Below are 24615 nucleotides of genomic sequence, written 5' to 3'. Positions count from 1 at the left end.
CTGGAAAACTTTCATGAAATTTTGACAGTTCTTAGTATAGACTGTCTTTACTCTTCTCAGTGGAGGGCAGTAATTCTGAGAGAAACCAATGGCATAGTACTAAGAATTCTCATTGCTATACACAGCAACCTCTCCCCTTTGTGTAAGTGTTAATGCTCAGCTAGTAAATTGACTCATCTTTCATTCCTGGGAGCACAGATAATAGAACAAAAATCTCCAAAGGCTTTGACATATATATGTGCCAGCTGCCTTTGTAGCAAGTGAACACAAAATTTAGCTTTGACTTTGACAATAGACATGTTCATACAAGACAATCAACACTGTGTGTCAACAGAGAAAATAATTTTAAAATTGAGTTTTCTTTGATTATTGATACCCATAATCCTGGCTTAGGTATTCAGTGATTAGGAAATTACATGTAGTCCCCCCAGTCATGAATTGAAAAAAGAAGCATTAACACTTCAGTGTCTTTAAAAACCAGATCTTGTTTTTTCCCCCCTCAGCTAAGTCTCCTGCAGAAAGAAAGAGAAATTAATTAAAAAAACCCAACCAAATAAACAACAAAAAACCCACAAGAAACAAAGAACACCAAAAACCAACCAAAAACCCCCAAACCAACCAACCAAAAAAAAAAAAACCCCCCCCCCAAAAAAAAAAAACCAAACCCAAAAAAAAAACCCCAAAAAAACCCACCAAAAAAAACCCCACCAACTCCAACAAAAACCAACAAAATATATTTTTCCTCAGGGAGAGAGCTGCCTGTACAGCCTTGCTGGCTGGGCTGGAGCCAGACTTTGCTTCTCATTCCTCTAAGTCCTGCAGGCACAGCACACTGGAGACCTGGAAGCCCTGAAGCTCATACAGTAAAGGCAGTTCTAACTCACAGAAAGTCAGGTGGCTTTAATTACAGGGGCAGACAGATTTAAACCACACACATAGGCATGAAGAGGGATAAGCAGATCTTTCTATCATGAAGAAATGTGAGACAATATCTGTGTTGTGCAATGCATTCCTGTCAGACACTCTCTTCCTCCTCAGAGGATATTAATTCACATGTTTCAGAGGAAGGTCCTTTTTGCCAGCTACAGGAATAATTTTATTGTTGGAAAATGATAAATGGAGTTGTTACAAAGAAAACTGGACTTAAAGAAGACTCAGGCTTTTTATTTTCTGAGAGAAATAATAACCTGTCAGAAATAAGATTACTTACCTTTCCTTTGGGCATGCAAAGATGGCTCCCATTATAACAACAAGATTTTTGTCATAGGATGTTCAAGAAACATTTTTTCTAGGAAAACCACCTATCCTTCTGTCCAGAGCAGACAAGGATTTAACCATTTTCTTAGCACTGTAGTATACTACAATATTAAGAAAAATCTGTAATCACATTTTAAATAACATGGTAGTTACTTCCATATCAAATGTATTAATCGTCTAGCAAATTCAAACAGGAAATTTTCCCAGAAATTCCTCCAGTTTGGTTTATCCAGCTTGAACTCATTCCTGCTACTGCTGTCAAGTTCAATGATCTCAAATATCTTAGCCTCACTGTACCCTGTTATAGTGAGGTAAAGTGGAGTAAAGTAGCCCTGCAGGCATTCTTGTGCTCCATATGTGAGTTGAACCTTGCAGAATTTAGTGTAGAAGGAGTCGTGCAGAAGCAATCATTGCTGGGCATGTGGAGTCTGGGGCTGGTATGGTTGAATGAGTAGCTGAAGAGTGCATAGTAAAAAAGTAGTGGCACCTATGGAGCAGTTCTATTAAGCTTTCAGGAATGTGGCCTGGCATTCAGGCCACTTTTAAAATAGTCCTTTTTACACAAAAAAGCTATTTCTAGCCTTTATTTGCACAATGTATGTCAATGTCATTCTGAAATTGCTGTCTCTGCTCTAGTTGCCAGACATGTGCAAAGACTTGCTTTTTTGTAGTTCACTTCACTTCACTTAGATTTCAGAACAGTTTGCACTATAATGCAGCTAACTGGGGGCTCTTCTTAGAGTTTCTGTTCACTCTTCTTTCCACTGAAGGGTAAAGGCTCGTGTTTCTTGGGATAAGTGTAGATTAACTTATTGAAATTTGTACTCCTTTTAATGGTATACTGGAAAGTTTGGGGTTTGCTTCTGCTTGCTTCATTTTCAGTTAGATATTGCAGTGGTTGGAAGGCATGCTAGATGTGTTTAATTTTGGCATGAGACTAACCCCAAAGGAGATGAATTTGGAGACACTGATATATTAAAGTAAACTCCAGAATGCAGGCCAGCCAGGCAGATTCATTTAAACATGGACGTGAGTCAAACAAAATAATAGATCCCATATCCAGCCAAACTTGGGTATCAAGTTCACCTTAGAATTCTAATGCTCTGCTTCATTACTGTTGCATTACAATTTCCAAACCACATTATAAAAGCATTTGTTCCATCTCTGTAAATTTAGCAACCTGAATTCAGCTTTGGAAAAACCGTAAGAACAGCTCATCAGACCAAATAGAACTGGCACTCAGGGTGGGAAGGGGTACCACTGAAGCCTGGAGTCATAATATAACTGTATGAGTAAAGTGGCATGGCATAAAGCTGTCCAGCATGGCACTGGACCTGGCTGGAGCTAGAAGCAGCTCTCAGTACAGTTACAGATTTGAGGGCAAGATTGTTCCCTTGCACATCTACATCCAGGACTAGATGTGGACACAAGGCAGTGGGTGTTAATGTGGTAGTGGGTGTTAATGTGCAATTCACAAAGCACATATATATTACCTGGAGGCACTTATTGCTCAGGTGTCTTATATACTTCCTAGATACCTGCATTTTTGCTTGCTCATCAGACCTACTTAAATCTCCCATTTCTCCTATTTCTCTTCAGCTTTCAACTCATGTCCCACCCACATGCTATCTGTGATGGCCATATAAAGGAGAAACTGAAAAAAAAAAAAAAAGAAATGTTATTGGTCCCTACTTTTTTCTAACTCAGCCTGCCACGTCAGTAGATATTACAGGATTTAGGATATAGCGAAGGAAAAAATTACCTGATGGAGAACTGGGAAGTGAGGGAAGGCAGGGAGGGCACAAAAGCACATGGTGAGATCTATCAGAGTTTAAGCCATTCATCAGTTTGTCTGAAGAAGTCCTAGTATAAACTTTGTAAGAAAGCCTTTGGTTAGAGTCTGTGTTCCAGGGATCCTCCAGCAAAGCCTGGCAGCTGTCTGTGTTGTCCAGCAAGTTGTGCTCACTTCTATTCTTTGGAGATTTGGGTGGAAAATGGTGGGTACTGGAGCTGGAGGAGAAGCTTGACATTTTATTCTGGGAAGCAGTTAGGAAGGAATTGCCTGCAGTGATTGGGGGGAAGCTCTGGGTGGTGATGGATGGGAGACCCTGACATACTGATTGCTTCTTTTCTGCTATGAGGTACTTAGTGTCTGTGCTCTTTCTTTTAAAGTCAGGGGTGGTCTTACACTCATCTGGAATGCCTTTACAATTTTTATTCATAATGCAATCAAAACGGGTGATGATATCATCTACTTCTGAGGTCTCTTCTCCAGGATCTTGATCTCTGCTTCTGTCCTTCTGACTAGTTTTCTGATAATCTTTCTTATTTTTGCAAGAGAAGATCTGGTTCAGCATACTGAATCGTCCTTCTTTCTTTATAAGTCTGTTGTGCTGGGAGTGAAACTGCTGAACTGACTCAGATCTACTGGAAATACAAAACAAAATGTGATGTCAATATTACCAAACAATGAGAAAATACCAATTGTGTTACTCCATTAAAGAAGCAATAATCTGTCCAGATACATCTGCATGGGTGGTTCAAGAAAATTAGGACCCAAATTTGTAATTAACAGATTGAAAATGCTACTGTGTTAATTCACTCTTTCTTATAGATGAATTGTCTTACAATCATCTTAATGTAACTTAGCACAGCTATTTGGGAAAAAGCCCCTACATTTTTCTGCCTTCAGCATCTACCAGATGTGAAGATCTAATGATAATGAAAAGAAGATCTTCTAAATCAGGTGGTCTTTGTATTATGTCATATTTGGAAACAGATATTTCTGTTCTTTGCAAGCACTGTATAAAAGGGCACTAGTTCACCATTCCCATTCCTACTGTCCCTTTCCCTTTTCCTTTTTCCTCTTTCCCATTTGCCCTTTCTTGCCTTGCTTGTGCTAAAGAGGTGAGCACAGTTTCAGACTGGTCAAGATAATTACCTATACTGGCGGTGTTGCCTCTTCCAAACTAGAAATGAAATTCAAGTTAATTTCAGTATGGGAGGTAATATAAAAGTGAACCTTTATTATTTATATGCCTTCAAGGGCAGCTATGGAAAGATGTCCACAAAAGCCCACCCCCACAAGAGTGAGTACTTTCTTATAGGTTTTAGGAAATTAGTATAATTGATAAAAAACAGCAATTAGGAGGAAAAGTTGTGATGCAATTCCCCCCCAAGGTCAAGCCCTTTCTCTGGAGCCCCTCCCTTGGTACTAGTTGTCCTTTGTCCATGAGAATGTATCTCGCAGAGTTCCCAGGGTTTCCAGGAAGAACCAAGACAGCATGGCGCTTTGTCTCCCCTGGGACTTGGAGCTCTAGAATTTGTTTTATCTTTTTGCCTAGGGAAAGGCCATGGAAAATTACTGGGAAAACTAACCACAAGTACAACAGGCTACAGAGCTACAAATATATGTGCAAAGAATACAGAGAACATATAAAAGAGAAAAAGGCAAAACTGAAAATGGTATCAGTATTGCTGTAGTGTTTTTGAGATGTAACTTTTTGTTTAATCTCTGACCTTCTCTAATAGACAAGAGTGCAGGAGAAAGGGGAGACGTAGTATTACCTGTGTCTCACAAAATACTAACTTCTGACTGGAAAGGAGGAGAAAGCACAAAGTAATGGCGAGATAAATGTAAGCCCATACTTGAAGTAGAAGAACGGAAACTAATTAGATAACAGCTGCTGAAAAAGGAAGAATGCAAAGAAAGGAAGATTGTAACCAATAAGTCTTTTGTTATATTTTTTAACAGACAAGAACTCAGAATAAAAAAACACATCAAGATAGAGAAAGAAAGAACACTAGGATAATACTACCAAACCTTTATTCTGAGGATGAAAACTTGAGATTTATTTTATTTTCTGTCAAAGCTGCTTTCGTGTTCAGTGTATCTGTCTGTCTGATTACATGAGCACATAGATAGTGCAAAGAGATTTCAAAGAAGTGGAAGTTACATATATTTGACGGCTGAAATTATTCTATTATACAAATTTTCTACATGAAGGTGACTGAGCAAGAGTTATACACACATCTTCTTCAGAGGCCTCTGCTGCTTGGTAGAGTAGTATTCAACCTCAGTGAAGAGTCTTTGTAAAGAGAACTGATTGTATTATTTCAACATTGGTGGAAAATGAAACGAGTATTGCCTATGAATCAAGGAAACACACTGAGGGCTCAAATTTTTCAGTAGCATTCAAAAAGCAATAAATTTGTTTTCTAGTCTGTGGCAACACGTGAGGAAGATGTGAACTTTACTCTTACCTGCTCTCCTGAGTCAGTAGCTTGATGCATGCTGTGTGCCCACAGTATATTGCGTATGCCAGAGGAGTGTTTTCATTGATGTCTCGAGGGCTGCTGTCTATCCCTAGTTCTAGCAGTGTCTGCACACAGTCAGCTTTCCCTGCTGCTGCAGCCCAGTGCAATGGAGTCCTACAGGAAAGGGGGAGTATCATTAAAAGAGATGAACAGATTTGCAATCAAAGCTATTAATGACATAGTGAGGTGTGCACAGGATATACTACTTGTCCAGATTCATAATATACATTTTAAGAAATCCTCCAGCCGACTTATTCCACACTGTTGTAGCTGCACTTATTTAGGTGCAGATAAAGTAGAATATGGGCTGCAGAATGCCTATACCTTATATAGCAGGACCTCTTCCACAGCTGGAATTGTAGAGTAGAAGTGCCTGAAGTTTTCAGAGCAGAATTTCAAAAAAACCTTCACAGTGTCCACTTCATAGGGACAAACTCTTCTCATCTTTACACCAACCACAATTAGCCATGGTTGGCAGAGGACTCTCTGTGAACGTAATAAGAGAAGCCTCTCCAGATGAATGACAAGGACTGAACACATCGACCAAACTGCCACTTTGCCAGTTTCTGAGTTCTATGATAGGCACAGACCAGAGCACATAAAATTGTTTTGAATCTCTGCAGGAGAATCAAACTGATATTGTTCTTGGCGTAAAATTTGCATCTTGTATTTGGAAACTTTTGTCCAGTTTCCAAATTGCTCTTGTGAAAAACATGAAAGCACAGACAACACCACAAGAAAAGGGTTTAAGAATAAAAAAAAAAAAAAAAAAATTGACATTTTTCTCTCTATTCCTTTTCAGTCTCAGTGATTTCAGAGTGAGTGCAACCAGAAACACAATAGAATGAAAATCTTATAGATGTGTTTGTAGCGAAAAGCTTACCTTTTCCCTCTCCAAGTATAATATATTCTGTGGAAATATCTGAGCATGTGGAATAGGTGGCCATGTCTTAATGAACTTTGAAGTGTAGGCAATCTCCTCCCTTTGCTCTTCTTTCCACAGAAACACAGTCTGCTCAGCTACAATTTAATGATGATTAGAAACTGCTCCAGAACCCTGTTCATTTTATTTCTGTTCCATTTTATTGCACTTTTCCATGAAGAATGATATTATTTTAAGTATCTAAAGGCCTAAGCCAAGAAAACCTTGGCTCTTGCTTCACTGAGCAGAATAATCGATATGAACAGCCAGCAGGTTGTCTTTGCATTAAATAAATTTATGAGCAAAGTTCTAAGGAAGGTTCTTGTGGGGTGAAAAAGAGGAAAGATGAGTCTTCTGTACTTATGAAATAGAGATTTAATCACAGAAGAAATCACAGGTCTTTTCAGAATGGAAGGTGAGGGTCCTCTGGTCCTATAGGAGTATGGTATTTTCATCTTAAATACAACAAGAGAACACTACCATATCTTAAATACAAATAACAGCAGGATCCTGGCTTCAAGTTGCAGGATCCTGTTGTATTCTTTTAAAAGAATGTTCACTTTTGATTGAAAGAAACTTAGGTGAGTACTTACACAAATAATCTTCTCTTTTTCTAGCACAACAGAAAACTAGTTGTTAGTCAGTTCTAGTCAGTTATCATACTAAGTAAATACATGTGAGCTGGACTGGTTTGCAGTCTTTCTGGGCAAGCACAAATCTCTGTGGAGTGCAGGGCATTACTAGGCCATGGCCTATGTAACAGGAAACATGATTACATAACAAACAGAGCTGGTCTCAAGTTATTAGAAAGGAAGCAGCAATTTCAGAGTTTCCATGGTTACCTGTCATCCACATCAAGGGCCTGCAGGTTGCACTTTGGGACTTTAGCAAGCTCACTGATGATATCGCTGTAGCCTGCAGCAGCAGCAATGTGCATGCATGTTTTACCATTCTCATCATCATAATTTATTATTGATGGTCCCTGCCAGTGGTCCAGAATGATGGAACACAGAATCCTGTTGCCACTCTGCAAGGAAGTTAAGAGAAGGAAAGTGTTTTACAATGGAGCTCACACCAGGCTGTATCTTCTCTGCTAGAGAATGCTAAATACAGTAATTCTTCAGGTATTCTACAGGTATTCAGTAATTCTACAGGTATTCTTCTGTGTGTATACCAGAATCTCCAGATATGAAAGCCAAAATCTTCCAATCTTCAGCTGGGGATTGTGCTTTCTTTATTAATTTTCTAAAACAGTCTGAACACTGGAAAAATAATAAATAATGAACCACTGCAAATATCTCCAGAAGCTGTACAGTGTAAATAGAAATTACTTGTCGTTTTTGCTGTTTTGCTAAGCCAGAGTCCAGAAACACAAGCTTATATTTTCCAACAGAAATTTAGAGCTGAAAAGAACCTCAGAAAATCAACCCGTATCTGTAAGTCTGTCTCAGTACACTTAGGAAAGCCATATCAAATATTTGTTCAAGTGCTTCTTGAAAACTTCCTTAGCTAGTTTGCTGCAGTGTCTGGTGTCTTAATAGAAAGTCGACATTGTTCTCTAACCTGCAAATGAAATTGAACATTTTATATCCTACCTTAGTGGAAACAGAGCAAAAGAATTAATTACTTTTTTATAACAACAGAAACACAAGGTAGCAAAGGTCTTTCTGTATCATCAAATTCAATCTCTGCAATCACTTGAAGCCACGTTACCTCATCACTCTCATAAACTTTGTCCATTAAAGGCAATTAGGTTCTTTTTGCCCCATTTCTCTCAAAGGAACACAGTTCAAGAACTTCTTTGTTTTTAAGATTTATATCTCTAAATTCTATTCATACTCAGGGCCAATTATATCCTTTTGTTTCTGTTCCAGAATTATTATTTAGGTTAAATACTCATTTCCTCTTACTGGTACTTGCTCTTCAGATGTATTTATAGGCAATCACCACATCTCTTTTGAATTGTTCTCTTGCTGCTCTAACCAATCATGGTCTTTTAACGGTTTTTTTAAAAAAATATGCTTTCTGTTTCTCTCATTTACCTAGTAACCCATTTCCTATTGTGTTTTAGTTGTGTTTCCTTGAAGAGGCATGATTAAAATTGTACTAGTCATACAAACATGTTTTTGCCAGATCTTATACAGTGACACTGCTCTTCCTTATTTGTGTTAGAAATACCTCTTTTGGTATGTCATAGCACAGCATTTGCCTCATTCACAGCTGTGTCCCATTAGAAGCTCCCAGTCATTCTGGAATGACCCTTTACACCTCAGTCCTTCCTTAGTTTTTTTCCAAGCATAGAGTTTTTAGTTTTGGGGAGAACCTTCTGTTACTAGCACCAAAGTGCCTGATTTATACATTTAATCCTCTTCAATTTTGTCCCATTTGCATTGCTCAAGATTTAAAGGTGATCCATATTCCTGTATGATATCCCCCATTCCTTCCTGTTATTGTCTTTCAGTTTTTTATTATTGGTAGATTTTATCAGAAAGCTCCAGTATTATGTGTCAAGTTATGATGAAAATATTAAACAAGAGTAATATGAAGTCTTATCCCTGAAAGTAATTTCCTTCCAGCCTCTATTCAACATTTAATCATACTCTTGTTTTCTGGATTTTAAGACACAATTTCTTTTGCTTTTATGTACTTTTGTATCTTATTTTGTAAGATGGATATTTATTCTAAATATATCTTTTAAGGATGGGTAGACATCCATTATCGCATGCCTCCACTATACACTTTTTGTCTTTGCTCTTGAGATTCAGCTTCCTGCCAAATTTTGCATGATTGAGAGGATACATTCCAGGTCCCTGGAATATTCTGATCTCACAACTACTCAGTCCAGCTGAGAATTTCCTTAACTTATCAAAACATGTCCCCCTGAAATCAGGAATTTTGTTTTCCATGTACTTTGCTTAATTTAGAGTCTAATCTTGATCATGTAATCCAAGCTTATTTTCTATGACTAGCATTTTGTAACATCCTAATTAACGATGTTCAAATTGTTATTAAGTTATAGTTGTCTGAATATCTAATGAAAAGAGGAGTGTTGATCCTCATGTTCAGGAATACTGAGATTCTATGAATAACTGTTGTTTTTATTGTCCAGTCCTTATGCCAGATGCCAATATCCTCCATAGTAGTATAATTCCCAGTTACGTATTTTCATCATTAGCATCAGTGAAATCCCTAGTCACATTCAGGGCTAACAAAATCTAGAAGTCTATTACATACTTCTAGTACTACCACAATAAATATCTATCTGTTATCATCCTTCTCTAAGTCAGTTTTGATACGAAAAATAATTTACATTAATACTTTACTACTTATGTATTCATGTTCTAGTGACTCTACTATTCCTCCAGTTTTACACTATCTTGCTAAGTCCAAATTTCACACCCTGCAGCTGCAGTTTCAGTCCCTCCATGTTCTTGTACAACTCTTAGCATTCACGTAAGAAATTTCCCACTGTTCTGACTGGCATTTTATACTTTTACAGACTGTTCTGTCTTCCACCAATCTTCTGCTTTCTAGACTAAACAGATAATTTCAATCTCCCTGTGCAAGTCACTTTTCCAACTCACTTATTATACTTGGTGCTTGCTTTTGGCCTGTTTCCAGTTTGTCTACAGTTTTTTTCAACCATGGCACTCCAAACAACACAATTATCCAGCAGAGGCTTCTCTCCTGACATTGCAAATTACTTCCTGTAGCTCACATTTACCATACTTCTTGTTAATATTTCCCAGAATGATGATTGTTTGATTTAGATCAACACCATAACTTAAACTGCTTCTCACTTTTGTAATCTGCTAGTCTTAATTTTGCACAAAAATCTTTAACTTTTTCCCAATTCTGTATACAGGGTTATTTTATTAACTTCAGTTAATTCCTACAATTTCTCAAAATAATTCTGAATTTCATCCTCACCCATGAAGTACTTGATATCCCTGTAATTTGATTTTCACTGTGGATTAGATGTGTGTTCTGTATTTCAACACCTCATTATGGAACAAATAAAAACATTCTCATGATACATCCCTGGTTGGACAGTCTAGGAGATATTCACCTCCAAAGATTATTTGAATTGTCTTGAATGTGGCTGATAGAGAATATATGATGTGTGACACAAGTCTCTGGTTGATTTTGATGGCATCACTCCTTCTTCTTCCCCTGTGGGACATCTTGGAAAGAATTCTGTGTCTATTATAGCAGGTTGTGCTTATAAAAATTGTGCTATTCCATGTGATTAAACTTGCATGTACTGCTCAAATGTGAAAGGAACAAAGAATTAGACTTTTAATGACCACTGTATTTGCCACATGCTTAGCAAGGCTTCTGTGCCATGTGATGAACTTTATCTTGCCACTTTTCCAGAATTTTTGTGTTTTATTAAATGGGATTAAACTGATTAATTGACACTCAAACAAACTATACCTAACAGCTTCTTATCTGAGGAAGCAGTAATTGCTTTGAAGATGGCTACGAAAACTCTGCCTTGTTTCAGCAATTAAAAAAAAAATTGTTACTTCCATTTTCTAAGTAATCAAAGAATATTTCCTAATATTTTAACCTTCCGCTGTATGAGATTTCTGGGCAACTGCTCAGTGGGTTTACAGCTCTCTCGTCTTAGGAATGCCTTCTTATTTTTAAATTCCACTTGGCTCTTCTAAATTGCACTCAAAATTCTCCTAAAATGCTTAGAGTGCCCTTATTCTTAGATTGATAGCTTTGAGCTGTGGTCACCAAAAATGTAGTGCTCCTGTGGTAAATTTACTACAGTACTATTGTTAGACCAGGATGTTCTCTGGTAAATTTACCATAGGAAAATTATGTGGTTTTGTAACCTTACTGTACGCATCACTAATTTTCATCTTCCCTTTTTGTATTCAAATTCTTTACAGCAGAGATTCAAATGTTCTCAGAGATTATCAGTAATTTTTGCTATGTGCTTCTAAATAGTTCTGCAGGACTTCTCCCCACCCCTCCCCTGCCCCTCCCCCAGGCTTTGTTACACCTTTGTCCCATCTCACACTTTTATCTGCTTCCAACCATTATCAATTCTCCTCAGTGAAATGTTCTTCCTCAGATCCCTTATCTCAATTAAACATACTTTATTGTTCTAGGGTGACTTTACTTGTCCCAAACCAGGATATTTATGAAGAAGACATGTCCTAAAGCCTGGATCCATGAGCTCATGTAAGAAAAACTGTGCTTTATGCAAATTTTTGTCTGAGATTTCTATCATCTCCAGACAGTGGCAAACAGCCAAATCACTAACAGATATTTTGCTCTGACACTTGATTACAACTCCGGTTTCTATAAGTTGGTTGATGAAAGTCAGACTTCTGAGAGTTGCATCTCTCAGTGCTTTCCAAATAAGAAAATAATTATTCAGGAAGTATCTATCTAATCAAGTACCTGAGGATAATCCTGAACCTCTGGGACACTTTTCTAGTTTCGGCACTTCTTTCAGCTACGTCTACTCAATTTATCCTCATTGTTACTGCAGCCATGGTTCTTATACTTCGCTCTTTCTATGTCCAACTCATAAGCAGAACAGTAATTTTACTTAGAATGTTTCTTGTCACTTACATAATATTTTACCATAACATTGCATTTTATTCTGCCAGGTCTTCAGTCATAAACACTGAGATGTTTGTTTTTTGTTCCTACTGTACTGTATAGACAGCTATTTTTTTTCCCCTCTTCAGAATATTCTAGTAAACTAGATAATGGGATGTCATATGAAGGAGTCATATGAAAGGAGTCTAAGCCTTCTACCAGTAATGGTGGGATGAGTAGAGGAACAAGCTATGGACCACTTAACTGGTCTCATGAAACCCAGATAAAATACTTTTAAAATATTCTTCTCCCAAGTAAATGCCTCTGGAGATTATATGGTTAGGTCGTTATTAGTTTTCCTACATTTCCTGTTTGTTTGTATCAGCATGCAGTTAAAGCTTTCTTATATCTATAGCCATATTTGCCAGGTGGAAAATCCTCACTAGAAGTTCTTGATGTTGGTCCTTATCATTAGCATTGAACTTTAGGTCTGTCTGTGTTTTCCTCTTTTTCATTCTGTCATTTTTTTGACTCCTCAATTATGAACCCAAAGCCACCCATGAGTGGCTTGAGATTTTAAGCATTATTTCACTTCTTTCTGCAGCAACAAACAAATACTATCACGATTGCACTACTCTGGGAGGTAACTCACTTTTATAAAAAAAAGCAAAATTAATTACATTTACATAATGCAATTATGTACTTATTTACATAAGTACTTCCAGCTTCTTCCTGGAAACCATCTATGTGCACCACTGGGTGCTGTTTGAATTTTATGTTAGAGAATCCAAGCCCTTTTGTCTTTCCTCTTATCCTTCACAAACAGACAGACACACATAGAATACTTTAATCTGAAATTAACTGTAACACCAGCAGGACCATTGGAAAATAAACCAGCCCAACGAAACAAGAATCTTTTTCTCCTTTGCTGAAATAAAGAAACATGAGCCATCTAAAGTATTTTTTGAGCAACCCATAGCAAAATTCGAACAAATAACTTGTCTGTGGACTTCTTCCTTTATAACTCCAGATGAAGCTATTGTGCTGGTAAATACATCTTTCCCTTCAAATACTGTTTTAACCTTTTTCCCTATTCTGAAATTCAGTATTTACCAAAAGCAAAAGCCATTCCACATGGATCTCGACTGGATCTTGAAAAGCCTCGATCTTTAACTCAAGGCTATTCTGGCAGAAATTGTATGTTTAGTTACAGCTATACTGGCAAAACTCAACTATTCTTCCAATACATTCTTTTCCCTTATGTGATTAATTTCACTGAAGTGCCATTTTCCTCATATTCACATGCAGAGCACTGGAGCAAAGTATCACATCATTACTTTCACTGTAATATGATTTTGAACTTCATCCTAGAATCAGAGCAAGACAAATGTTGCATCAGCTGTGAGGATAAGTCAGGTTGGAATCAGATATTAAGGCAGAAAAACATATTCCTACCTTGTGGTAGGTTCAGTGTCTGCTTTTTAAGGATGGAGCAAACAGTGCAGTGGGAAGTGTCCTTATATTGGACTGTGTGGCTCGCTGAAAGAGTTTTTTGCACACATTGGTGCTTTCTGCCATATATCAAGGATTTCCAGCACCTCCCACTTCTGCACCCAAGACTAGACAAAGCTAAGGAATGGAAACACCTTCACTCTACCTTGACTGCTGTCATATCCTGACTGCTAGATGGCTGAACTTGCCAGTGGAGAAGTGAGCTAAATTCAGAGCACCCTGTGGTTTCTCTACCCTGAGAGGACACAGAAAACTGGTCTCTGTGATGAGGAAAGAAGCAAGTCATAATACCATCTTCACCTTTCCTCCTGCCATGGGAAACTGTGCCAGAAATTCCCCAAATGCAGCCCAGGCACTTCACAGGGTGTGTTTCTGATGGCAAACCAACACAAATTAACAACAACTCCTCTGATGCCATTGTAGATACATTGGTGAGATTCAGTCAGCTCACAGAGAAGCTCATTCGTCTTCTCCTAACCCAAGCGCTGAAGCTTTACACACCCACTGCGACAGCATCTCTGCAGAGTCAGAGCAACCCAGCTTGGCTTGACTTTGTGGTACTGTGGGAAAGAGAATGTGTTGTTGTACAGGAAAGTTGGTCCTGTGGTCCTCAAAGCATTGCTGCCTCTAGTACAGCTAGGGCACATGATGTTTTTAAAGTATTTTTCCTTTTAGCAGCCTTCATGTGTGTTGGAAAAAGGTACCAAATGACAAAGGCAGTCATGGAGGCGTGATTCTGGCTATCATATGTCCCTGCCTCTCTAACCCTCACTGCATGAAACACTAGCCAAGTCTCTGAGAATTTACTTTTCTTTGGCGTCTAAGTGCATATGATTTACTGTGTAAATGACTATGACTATGACTAAAATCACTCGGCAACTTTCCCCTGCTATTGCATTGTGTTAAGGACTGATTTCTCCAAATGAGCTGTTTACATGCTTTGGAAAAGAGGTAATTTTTAAAATCTGCAGAAGAATAAGGATTTATTCTATCAGAGAAATGGAAGCATTTGTCTTCAAGTGCCTTTTGTCAGGCATAGGAGATCAGGACATGTATAGATATGCAAGAAGTGTGTTGCACGTACATTACTCATATTCTGGCATCCACGCTGGAGTTACACATAGATTGTGTGCTGGGAAGAGGTCTGGCAATTATTCTGTACTTACCTACAGGATTTGCCCAAGACAAATTCCTTCTAAGCTCAGTGGGAATTCTGCAATTGATTACATCAGACATTTGACTGATGTGAACAATTACATTGTACATGTCTATGGCATGTACACACTTGAAGGGCTTACTTTTTAACAGTTTATTATTTCTGTAAAAGTTTTTCTGATGATCTGGCTGTACTGGTGAGTTTTTATATCAATACTGCAAGTTTGCAGATGATACAAAACTGGGAGGAGCTGTTGGCAACCTCCAGGGCAGGGAGGCCCTGCAGAAAGACCTTGATAAATTAGAGAGATAGGCAATCATCAGCCATACAGATGACAACAAAGCAAAGCGCTGAATTCTGCACCTGGGATGGGGCAGCCCTGGATGTACAGACAGAGTGGGGAATGAGAGGCTGGAGAGCAGTGCCATGGAAAGGGCCCTGGGGTTCTGGTCCATGGCAAGCTGAACATGAGCCAGCAGTGCTCTGGCAGCCAGGAGGGCCAAGGGTGTCTTGGGGGCATCAGGGACAGCATCACAGCCAGGCAAGGGAGGGGACTGTCCTGCTCTGCTCTGCACTGGGGCAGCCTCACCTGGAGTGCTGGGGCACTTTTGGGTGCCACAGTATAATCAAGTTATTAAACTATTAGTGAGCATCCGAAGGAGGGTAAAAAATGAAGACGGTGAATAGACTGCAAGGAAGCCATATAAGGAGCAGCTGAGGTCACCTGGTTTGTTCAGCCAGGAGGAGACTGAGGGGAGACCTCATTGCAGTTACAAGTTCCTTATGAGGGGAAGAGGAGGGGCAGACAGACTTCTCTTCTCTGTGGTGACCAGTGATAGGACCCAAGGAAATGGCCTGAAGCTGTGTTGGGAGGTTAGGTTGGACATCAGGAAAGTTTCTTCACCCAGTAGGTTTTTGAGCACTGGAATAGGCTCCCCAAGGAAGTGGTCACAGCACGAAGCCAGACAGAGTTCAAGAAGAGTTTGGACAATGCTCTCAGGCACATGATGTGACTCTTGGGGTGACCTGTGCAGGGCCAGGAGTTGGACTCAATGATCCTTGTGAGTCTTTTCCAACTTAGCTTATTCTGTGACAACTTAAAGTGAAGAAATAGGTTGGAGCTATATAAAAAATATGAAGCAGTACCCAGGAACATCCTTCATCACAGGAATTTATGTGTCTGTACTAAATAAGTCTTAAAATCTTTCCTGTCATGGTTTAGGCCTGGGTCAATTAATACTTTCCCTACCAGTTCCTGGAGCTAATATTGGTGCCAGATCATTCCCAGTAGGTGGTCTGTGTACAACCATCCTGTTTGGGTAAGAGAATATAGCAGTAGGGACACAGGTTGTCCTATGAAAGTTTGCCTCAGTACCAGAGCCAAGACTCAAAACACATTAAATTCACTGTTGCAGACAGTGGCACAAATATTTAGGGCACTTTATGGAAAAAGCTTCTGCTGGTAGCAAGTTTATTTCTTACTCAAAACTATTTGCAAATTCTCTTCCATCTTGTTTTGCAACTTGACAGCTCACTCTGTAGATCCCTGCTGCTATGTAATGTTCCAGGCTCCACAAGCAAGAGTTGTACCATTGCTGGAATGACAACATTTACAAAAGAAAGTGATTTTAAAACCATGTATTTAAAAAATGAAAATATATTTTTGACTTGTTAACAGTCAAAATTGTCTTTAAAGCTTAGTGACATAAAAAAGGATATCACCTTCTTCATGTTCTTCCTTTCAAGCCATCTTTAGAAAACTGCATTAAACAAGGAGAAATGAAGGACAACTTGGAGGGAAAGAAACCTGCCTGAAACCAACTAGACAGTGAACCATGTCCAGCAAATGCACCTTTTCTGGTCAGTCCAACAACAGACATATCTGGAGTAGAGAAACACTCACTGGGTTTTTAGATGTCTTTGGAAGTCTCTCTGAATTCTTCCACTGTATGTAGCCCACATGAAAAAATGGGATGCTGGGCAGAGAGAAGGAGAGAAGTGATCCCTTGGGAGAGATTCTGAGCCACCACTGACTTCTCTGGCCCCTTCCTCTGCTCTGGCTGGATAGCCAACTGTGTCCTTGAGATTTCCTGCAGCAACAGAGACATTCTTTCCTAGAGATCCAGGCATTTAAGTGTGCTTTCACCTTCCAACCAGTCACAGAGAAACCGCAATGCTCAGTCAGCCAAACACAAATTAATACTTATGCATTTCTTTTACAGTGTGTTTTATATATACAGGTATTTCACCCTCTTCTCTGGAAACAGAGGAATGAAATAACTGCATTGCTGCTATGGAACAAATATGCTGGCTTCTAAGTTTTTAAAAATTTGCACTCCAAACCAGCCTATTAAAAAATCATAAGCACATCTCCCCATGGCAGAATATTATTTTTAACAGCTTCTTTCTAGTTGCATTCTTTTCTATTCCTACAGGTTTGTACTTCTTCACTTAAAAAAAAATCTGTTTTTTTGTTTATCCTTTAGTGGAAAGCTGATATTTTCACATAATCATATGACTTTGGGAGCCAGAGACTTTGAGAATGAGACAAAGAAAATTCTGGTAAAAATGATGACAACTGGCAAGGCAATGTAGCAGGATTCCAAATCTTCCCAGGCTGTTTCCAAGTATTACTAATATTCTTATAATATAGTACTGTGTAACATGATAGTGCGTGCTGTATGGTATATATTATATTTTACCAGGATTTCAATAATACCATTATGTAGAATTGTTAGAATGGCTTTACCCTTTGTCCCTGTATCAGTTAACAGTTTTGTATTTTAAAGGTGTGTTTCCTTTTCACTACAGTAATTAATGCTGGCTGAAGTGAAAGGAGAGAAATACCTCCTGAGACACTTTTAATAGGTCTATCTGCACCAGCATATAAAAATACTGCATGTGTAAAAAATGTGGCATGAGATACTCTCACACCAAACAGTAATGATCAGTTTTTTTGACACTGATACACTTGCGCTTAAGATGTGAACTTGAATGGCAGGAGATTAGAGCTTCTCGAAAGATCAGACCCTGGTGTGGGCAAGGTCTGCCTGGTTACATGGATGAGATTGATCATCCCCTGATGCCTGATGGAAGACAAAGCCACAAACATACAGTCTTTGAAGGAGTCAGCACAGAACAATGATTTCATGTGAAATATGCCCCTTGCCCATGAATTTGGGTTTGAATGGTGGGTAATGATTTTCATATGGTCCTTTCAGCCCCGTGCGAACAAGCTGCCTCTTTCCTGTAACTTCTGACACAAGTTTCTGTGCCATGTCTGGTCTTCCCCTCACTGCATGTAAAAAAAAGAGAAATTAAACAGAGGGCCCTATTCAGCCAAAAATAACCCCTGCAGCTGTACTGCCTGAGCTCTGTGAGTCTCTTGTTCTCTGAAGATATTTATACAATTCTTAAAGGAAAAATATCTCCTTTCCAGCAGTCAGAGAGGAGGCTATTAGACATAGCGATGATCCCATCCAGCAGAGCTGTTGTTCTGTTCTCTGTCACAGCAGAGAAAGTTGTGCCTGTCCACAGTATCCAAATCTCCTGGGCCTAAATGGGCAGCAGAGAGCACTGGCTGCAAGTTGCTGATTTCTTGGACAAGAGTTTTCTTATTTGCGTAAGAGAAATGTGAACAGATCTATTTCACGCTCTGGTATTTCAAATGACACTTCTGGACCTAGAATGTGGAGAAGTATGTGGATGGAAGAAGCAATTTATAAGGTTTCATGGCAGAAATCCCACAATAAGGGAAAAAGGGGTGTGTGTGTGTGTTATTCTGCACACTTCGTCTTGATTTCTGGGAGCAGCTTAAAGGAAAAGAGGGCATTTGTGACTTTCTTCCACCTGAGGGCAAGTGTGTTTTGTGCAGTTTCTGATTCCCCATTTCTCAAGACTTTTTCTGCACATTTGTGAGAGAAGGGTGGAGGTGAGAGTTAACAGTGGAATTAAATAATAAAACATACAAAATACAGAATCAAGGAAAGCTTAAAGAAGGAGAGGAATTCTGAAGGTTATAAAGTGGATTCACTTTTGTTTTTCTGTTTGTCAGACAGTTTGTCCCCAGAGCTATGATATAGACCACTGGCTATCATGCAGAAGTTTGCATGAGATTCAGATGTTTCCCACAGGAAGCAACCAGAACTGGAATAAGCCTGGTAAAAATGCACAACAGGAAATAGAGTAGATACCTTTAATCTCCTAAGGCAAATAACAAAACTTTTGAAATAATACCAGTTGCAGAGATCAAAATATACCTCTACTTCAGAAAAAAAAAAAGTTAGGCCTGTTATATGTTAATCATATTTGTAAAGCTGTGGTTGAAGAAAAGATATTATTTGTTCAGATGTCCTTACCCCACAACAAATGAAGTATATGGCAGTTCAGAATTTTAAATTTCCTTGTTGACACTTCTTTTAAGAAGAGCAAACTTAGACCAAAAGATGAGGATGCAAATATTTGGTGATTGTATGAAAATGTTGCTGGATTTTTGTGTGAATTCTATTTTGGCTTACCTGTTGTGCACATGTTTTGAACATAGATACTGGAACTGCTATGGTAAGAAAGCATGTGAAAGCATACAGTTTCATCTGGGCAATTTTCTGCAGTAAACTTGGAAAACCAGTGAATTATGCTGTATTTGATATCACTTACTAACATAATTACATAATACAGTTTTTAATGTCATATTAAACCTGTATGGTTTGTTTCTCTAATGATGGCCTGAGTATTTGACACTTCTTTTGCATATGAGAAAAAAACATACAGCTCAACAGGAAATGTGTTTAGCTCCATGTCTTCTCCAGTCTCCAGAGAAGTAGGGTCTCAATGCTTCAGATAATTCTTTTATAGCTGTAGCTTTTTAAATGTGTTTTAACTTGTGTTTATGCTATTTTATTCCCAAAGGCCTTTGGCAAGTAAGCTGCTAGTTTCTGCAACCCTGATTTAGTGAAAAAAAAAAAACAGGCACAAGTTCAACATGAAGCACATAGTCCCACTGAGATAAACAAAAACTTTGGGGCAAGAGGGCTAAGCCTCTATTATGTATGCACTGGTCTCCAAAGAAGATGCTAGATCCTTGATCTATACCCACTGGCAAAATGCTGGGGCTTAGTGGGTATTTTTAGCATCCAACTTCTTGTTCCACAGCCCAAACTACTTCCTTAGAAGTATTTAGGACACCACAATAGACAACTCAGTTCAATAAACATCCCACTGGGGCTGTGTTGTGGCTCACCTGTACTGCCCAGTGCAGAGCTGTTTTGAAGTCCTTGTCCACCAGAGTTGGGTCTGCTCCCTTGTGCAGCAGAGTCTGGGTGTGCTGGGGTCTGTTGTGGAATGCAGCCCAGTGGAGTGAAGTCATTCCCTGCAAGCCACAAACCCCACACGGAAAATTATTGTCACTCACAGGAGCACCCCTCAAGTCTATGTAGATAAGCTAGACAGCCCTGAAACCATCCAGGGTGGACAAATTCTTCCCTCTTCACCTTGATTTGAAATAGTAGTAGCTTCTGAATTAGTGGAGTCACAAGGGCAAACCAAGCATTAACTTATTGGAATTATTACAGAAAATGGATACAAATACAAATGCTTCCTCCATATGTGCCTATAGCCTGTTATAAATAACATGTGGTCAGGGCCATGATGGCTGGGGGGACAGTTCCTCACTGCTCAGCTTGAATCCTGCAAGAAAAGCCTGGTTTAGACGGGTGCTTTGGCCATTACACAACATGATGTCAGTGCTTGGTATTATCTTTGATCCAAAATAAATATTACAAGCTATTACTGCAGCTGGCAGCTAAAGAACTGACAGAGTGATGCCCACAAAAAAGTCACAATACGAACATTTTATATTTACTCTTCAGGGAGAAAACAAAGTAAATGGTAAGGTATTCAGCTGCATTTTCGTTCCATCTTAGCTACATCCAGTCAGTCTTAGTAGGTCAGAGAATTCATGGCCTATATTTGTACCTTCAGCATTGTTACACTCACCTATATTTTACTCTATATCCATAATAATTAAGATTTTCTGTATAAATCGACTAATTTATTATTTTTCTAACAAATTGCTAGTGCTTTTCAGGTGTGGTAACATTTTCCTTTGGGCAGGTGCTTTTTTCTCTCTTACCAGAAAAAAATGCATTACAAGGGTCTTGCCTGATTTCCGAAAGGATAAAAAGCATAAAAAAAAAAAAATAAAAAGTTGTGTGGAAAAGCAATTAAAACTTCAAACAGAACCCCAATAAAGCCAGTTGATAACAACCCAGGTAAAGTATGAGCTATATTGATGCAGACAGCTTATCAGTGCATTAAAGTGGAAGCTGTTTGCAGTGATTTTCTGACTAAAAGCCTGAACGCCTTAGCATTAATTTCTCTCACTCATCACATATGTTCTAAGACTTTTAAGTTCCCATGTGGCTTAAGTATGGGTGATAACAAAACAGAGCAGTTGAATGAGAGCAGTTTGGGTTTCACTTAGGGTTTGAAAAGCTTAATCATGGGGGTTTAGGTTTTGTAAAACCAAAACTGAGGGTGAACTCCTGCACCAACTGAAATTAATGGGAGCTCTGCCATTTATGTCAGTAGACATGAGGGATCTAGTACTGTTGATGGACACACATTATCTGTGAAGTGTCAGTGAAGTGATTTCCAGCTGGAAAATGAGTATGCGTCACTGGTCCTGGAGAGCATGAAAATCACCAAAGAAGGAGAAACCACAGTGTACCAGTGAGCTGTCTTTCTGTCATCCTCTTTCAGTGTGTTATTATGGCCAAAAAAAATCATTGAAAAATCAACTTTCTCTGTTTCTACCGTGATAGCCAGCAGAATCAGCTTTAACGTAAGAATATAAAACTGTGGATGGTTTTCAAAAATCTCTATAGTACAATGACAAAACTCAGAGAACTCAGGAGCAGATGCTTAGTGCAAAAAGATAAGAAACAAGGCTTGACAATATACTGCCACCTAATATTTTGATAATCAGATTAAAGACTTCATATGACATCCAGCCCTCTAAAGGGTAATGATGCACTTTCTAAAAAAGTGTTTATTTCATTTTCTTTGAAACTATTGCCCGATAATTTTTGTAGAAGTCCCATATTTTTATATGCAAGAATCCCAGACCAATTAATAATAATTCTCTTCTCATTTCCATGCCATTTATGATACCATAGGTTTATATCATCCCTCTGATGTAGTTGCCAAGCTGAAAGTCCTGTTATAGGTGGTTTGCTCTAGTTAGCCTGCCCACCTAAGGAAGCTGCTCTGTAACTGTTATCATTTTTGTAGTCCTTTTTCTGTTCCTTTTTTTGTGTATCTTTTTTCAGTTTACTCTTGTAACCATGTGGCTGTACAAAGGATTCAAACAGAGCTTCCTGTTTTCTTCTCCATTTCCTTTCTAATGTTTTGTACATTCTATGTGTCCTTTTGGAGTGCCCAGCTGAGCAAAGAGCATTGAGCTGTTTGTGGCAGCAGCTCACTCATGTGGGCTTTCTGTAGCCGGCAACGGCTGCCCACACCATTTCTGCTTTGTGCGTGGCATCTGTAGGTAAACAGACTGCTGTTCTTGAGTGCACACATGAGAGTGGTATCAGAACTGCCAAAGCTGAAGGTCCAGCAGAAAACAATCTTAGATGTGAGACGGACAAACAATTGCACATTCGTAAAAATAAGGAGCAGTATGGGACATAAAAGGGCAAACCTCAAGAAATGGCTGTGAGAAATACAGGGTGACACTTGTTTTACTCAGATTCAAGGCTTTTATAGGGAATGCTTCTTCATCTCACAGGCTTCATTAATAAACCCAGAGAAAGACATGGTTATGGAAGCTATGAAACCTCCAGATTAATTTTTACTCTGTGTTCATGCATTCATCAAGGTGATTTTCTCAAGCATCAAATGGGAAAACTGAAGTGTTTTACTTATGCCAAAAGAACAGCTCTGTTAGCTGTAATCATTCATGAGGATTCACATTTTTCAGAAAACATTTCTTTAGGGCTTAGTACTGACACTTGAACAAATATATTGTTAGTGCCAAATGACAGTGAGATGGACTAAAAGTTCCAAATTGCATGTAGCAGTGCATGACAGCAAAATATTATGGCTTGAAATGGTCCACCATTCCATGCAATTCATTAGTAACACAGTTCTACACCAAGACAATGCATATGTCTGGTTTAGAGTGTTGTGAGCAGACTCTGCAAACCTTTCAGTGGGTAAGAAAGAGGAAAAATATACAGCCCTCTAGCCATTCTGACACTGTGGAAAAGAGACATATCCTTGAGTAACTGTTAAAATGAAAAGAAACATATGAAAAGACACTCAGAATCTCTCTTGTATCTTGGTTTATCTATTTGGAGAAAAACATGTGGGAAGTTAACTCTTTCTTATGTACAATATATATACACGCAGGACACAATTCCACATGGAAGACATTAGCACAAATTTTTGTGCTTCCATGACTGTTCTGTGTAATGCCAGCTTTCTGATACTTCTCCTGAGAACAGGAGTTGAATGGTGAGATCAAGGAATCATTGAATCATAGAATGGCTTGGGTTGGAAGGGATCTTAAAATTATCTGGTCCCAGCCTGCCTGCCATGGACAGAGACACCTTCCACTAGACCAGGTTGCTCAGAGCTCCATCCAGCCTGGCCTTGAACACTTATGATTGGGAAAGGTGAAGTACTTGGTCCAGTGTCTAACTTCAGAAGAATCAAGGGCAATTCTTGTCTTGACAAATGATTTAAGAGACAGATTCAATGTACCTCATAGCTGGCTCAATAGAGAGAAGCTTTATTGGCATACAGGTGCATAGTATACAGAAGGAAAAATGAGATAATACTTTGCAGAGTTTAGCACAAGCATTATAGAAGTTTTTGACTTAGCCTTATTGTAAAATTGAACGGCTTCTATGCCTCCAGTGCCAGGGACTGTGACTTGTAGCACAAGGTCACTCACCTCATTGTCCTGGTGATTAATTTCACTAAGATTTGACTGCTGCAGAAGCAAGCTCAGAAGCCTGTGGAAGCAATGATATAATCAGTGTGCTGAACTCCTGACTAAATTTGAAAAACCAACAGTTTTTTAAAAACAAAACGTGCAATTTCATGAAAAATCAGTATTAGTGATGGGCACAGGTCAGAATCTTAGGTCTGAGCTTTGTCATGTGAGCAAAACAAATAGGACTTTATGGCTTATGGTAACAACAGAAGTTTAGAGCTTGGAAAAAAGAAGATCTACTCAGAATAATTCTTATGCTGACTGCTGGGCTAGAATCAGAATGTACAATACTGTACCTGTGTGCAGTTTTTGGTAGCTTAGAAATTTGCTCCAAACATATTTTATAATGTCCTAAAGTAACAGAGATGCCAGCTTCTGTAAGGATTTAACACTCTATTTAACTCTTGGAGTAATGTGATGTAGTGCACACATTTGTGTGCATATGTGTGTATATGCATGCTTGCTGTATGTTTATACACATAAATCCCAATATTTTACAAGGCTATACAAAATGTCTGCTGGAATAGGGCCATTATTATGGCATAAAACATAGCAATGCATAGGTTCACATTTTATAGAATACTGGACTACAAGCACTCCTGTCTGGTGGAGGGAAAAAGAAAGTAGTTACATGAAATATTATTCAAGTACAATAATATTTTTAAATCTCCTTTTTCTTTTGCTATCTTGTGAAGATGTTCTGAAATCACTATAGGTTTAGCCAAGATGGTTGTGCTTTATAGCAGGATGATAATTGTTTGGATCATGTACGTGGCTGGACCATGAAAATGAAAAACACCGTCCATTCACATGCTGTAGCAAAGACAATTCTAATATAATACGAATGTACAGTTCTTAGGATCATAGCAAAAAGAAGGATGTATC

At 38.7% G+C, this 24615-nt stretch overlaps 1 protein-coding gene across 1 annotated transcript in view; it reads right to left on the bottom strand.

Moving 5' to 3' along the window:
• Window positions 1–24615, bottom strand: part of ANKRD55 (ankyrin repeat domain 55) — a 47625-nt gene that overhangs the window by 8370 nt on the left and 14640 nt on the right. Inside the window, exons 5-9 of the mRNA XM_054002563.1 lie at window positions 23689–23749; window positions 19969–20097; window positions 7339–7523; window positions 5521–5688; window positions 3020–3684 (exon numbers count right to left, since the gene is read on the bottom strand). Coding sequence (XP_053858538.1) covers window positions 3020–3684; window positions 5521–5688; window positions 7339–7523; window positions 19969–20097; window positions 23689–23749 — 1208 coding nt within the window. The remainder of the gene's footprint in view (window positions 1–3019; window positions 3685–5520; window positions 5689–7338; window positions 7524–19968; window positions 20098–23688; window positions 23750–24615) is intronic.

The sequence above is a fragment of the Vidua macroura genome, chromosome Z (assembly GCF_024509145.1).
Source record: "Vidua macroura isolate BioBank_ID:100142 chromosome Z, ASM2450914v1, whole genome shotgun sequence".
Classification (NCBI taxonomy): Eukaryota; Metazoa; Chordata; class Aves; order Passeriformes; family Viduidae; genus Vidua; species Vidua macroura.
Note: the sequence above shows the minus strand (reverse complement) of the source record. Positions and strands in the feature narration are given on the sequence as shown.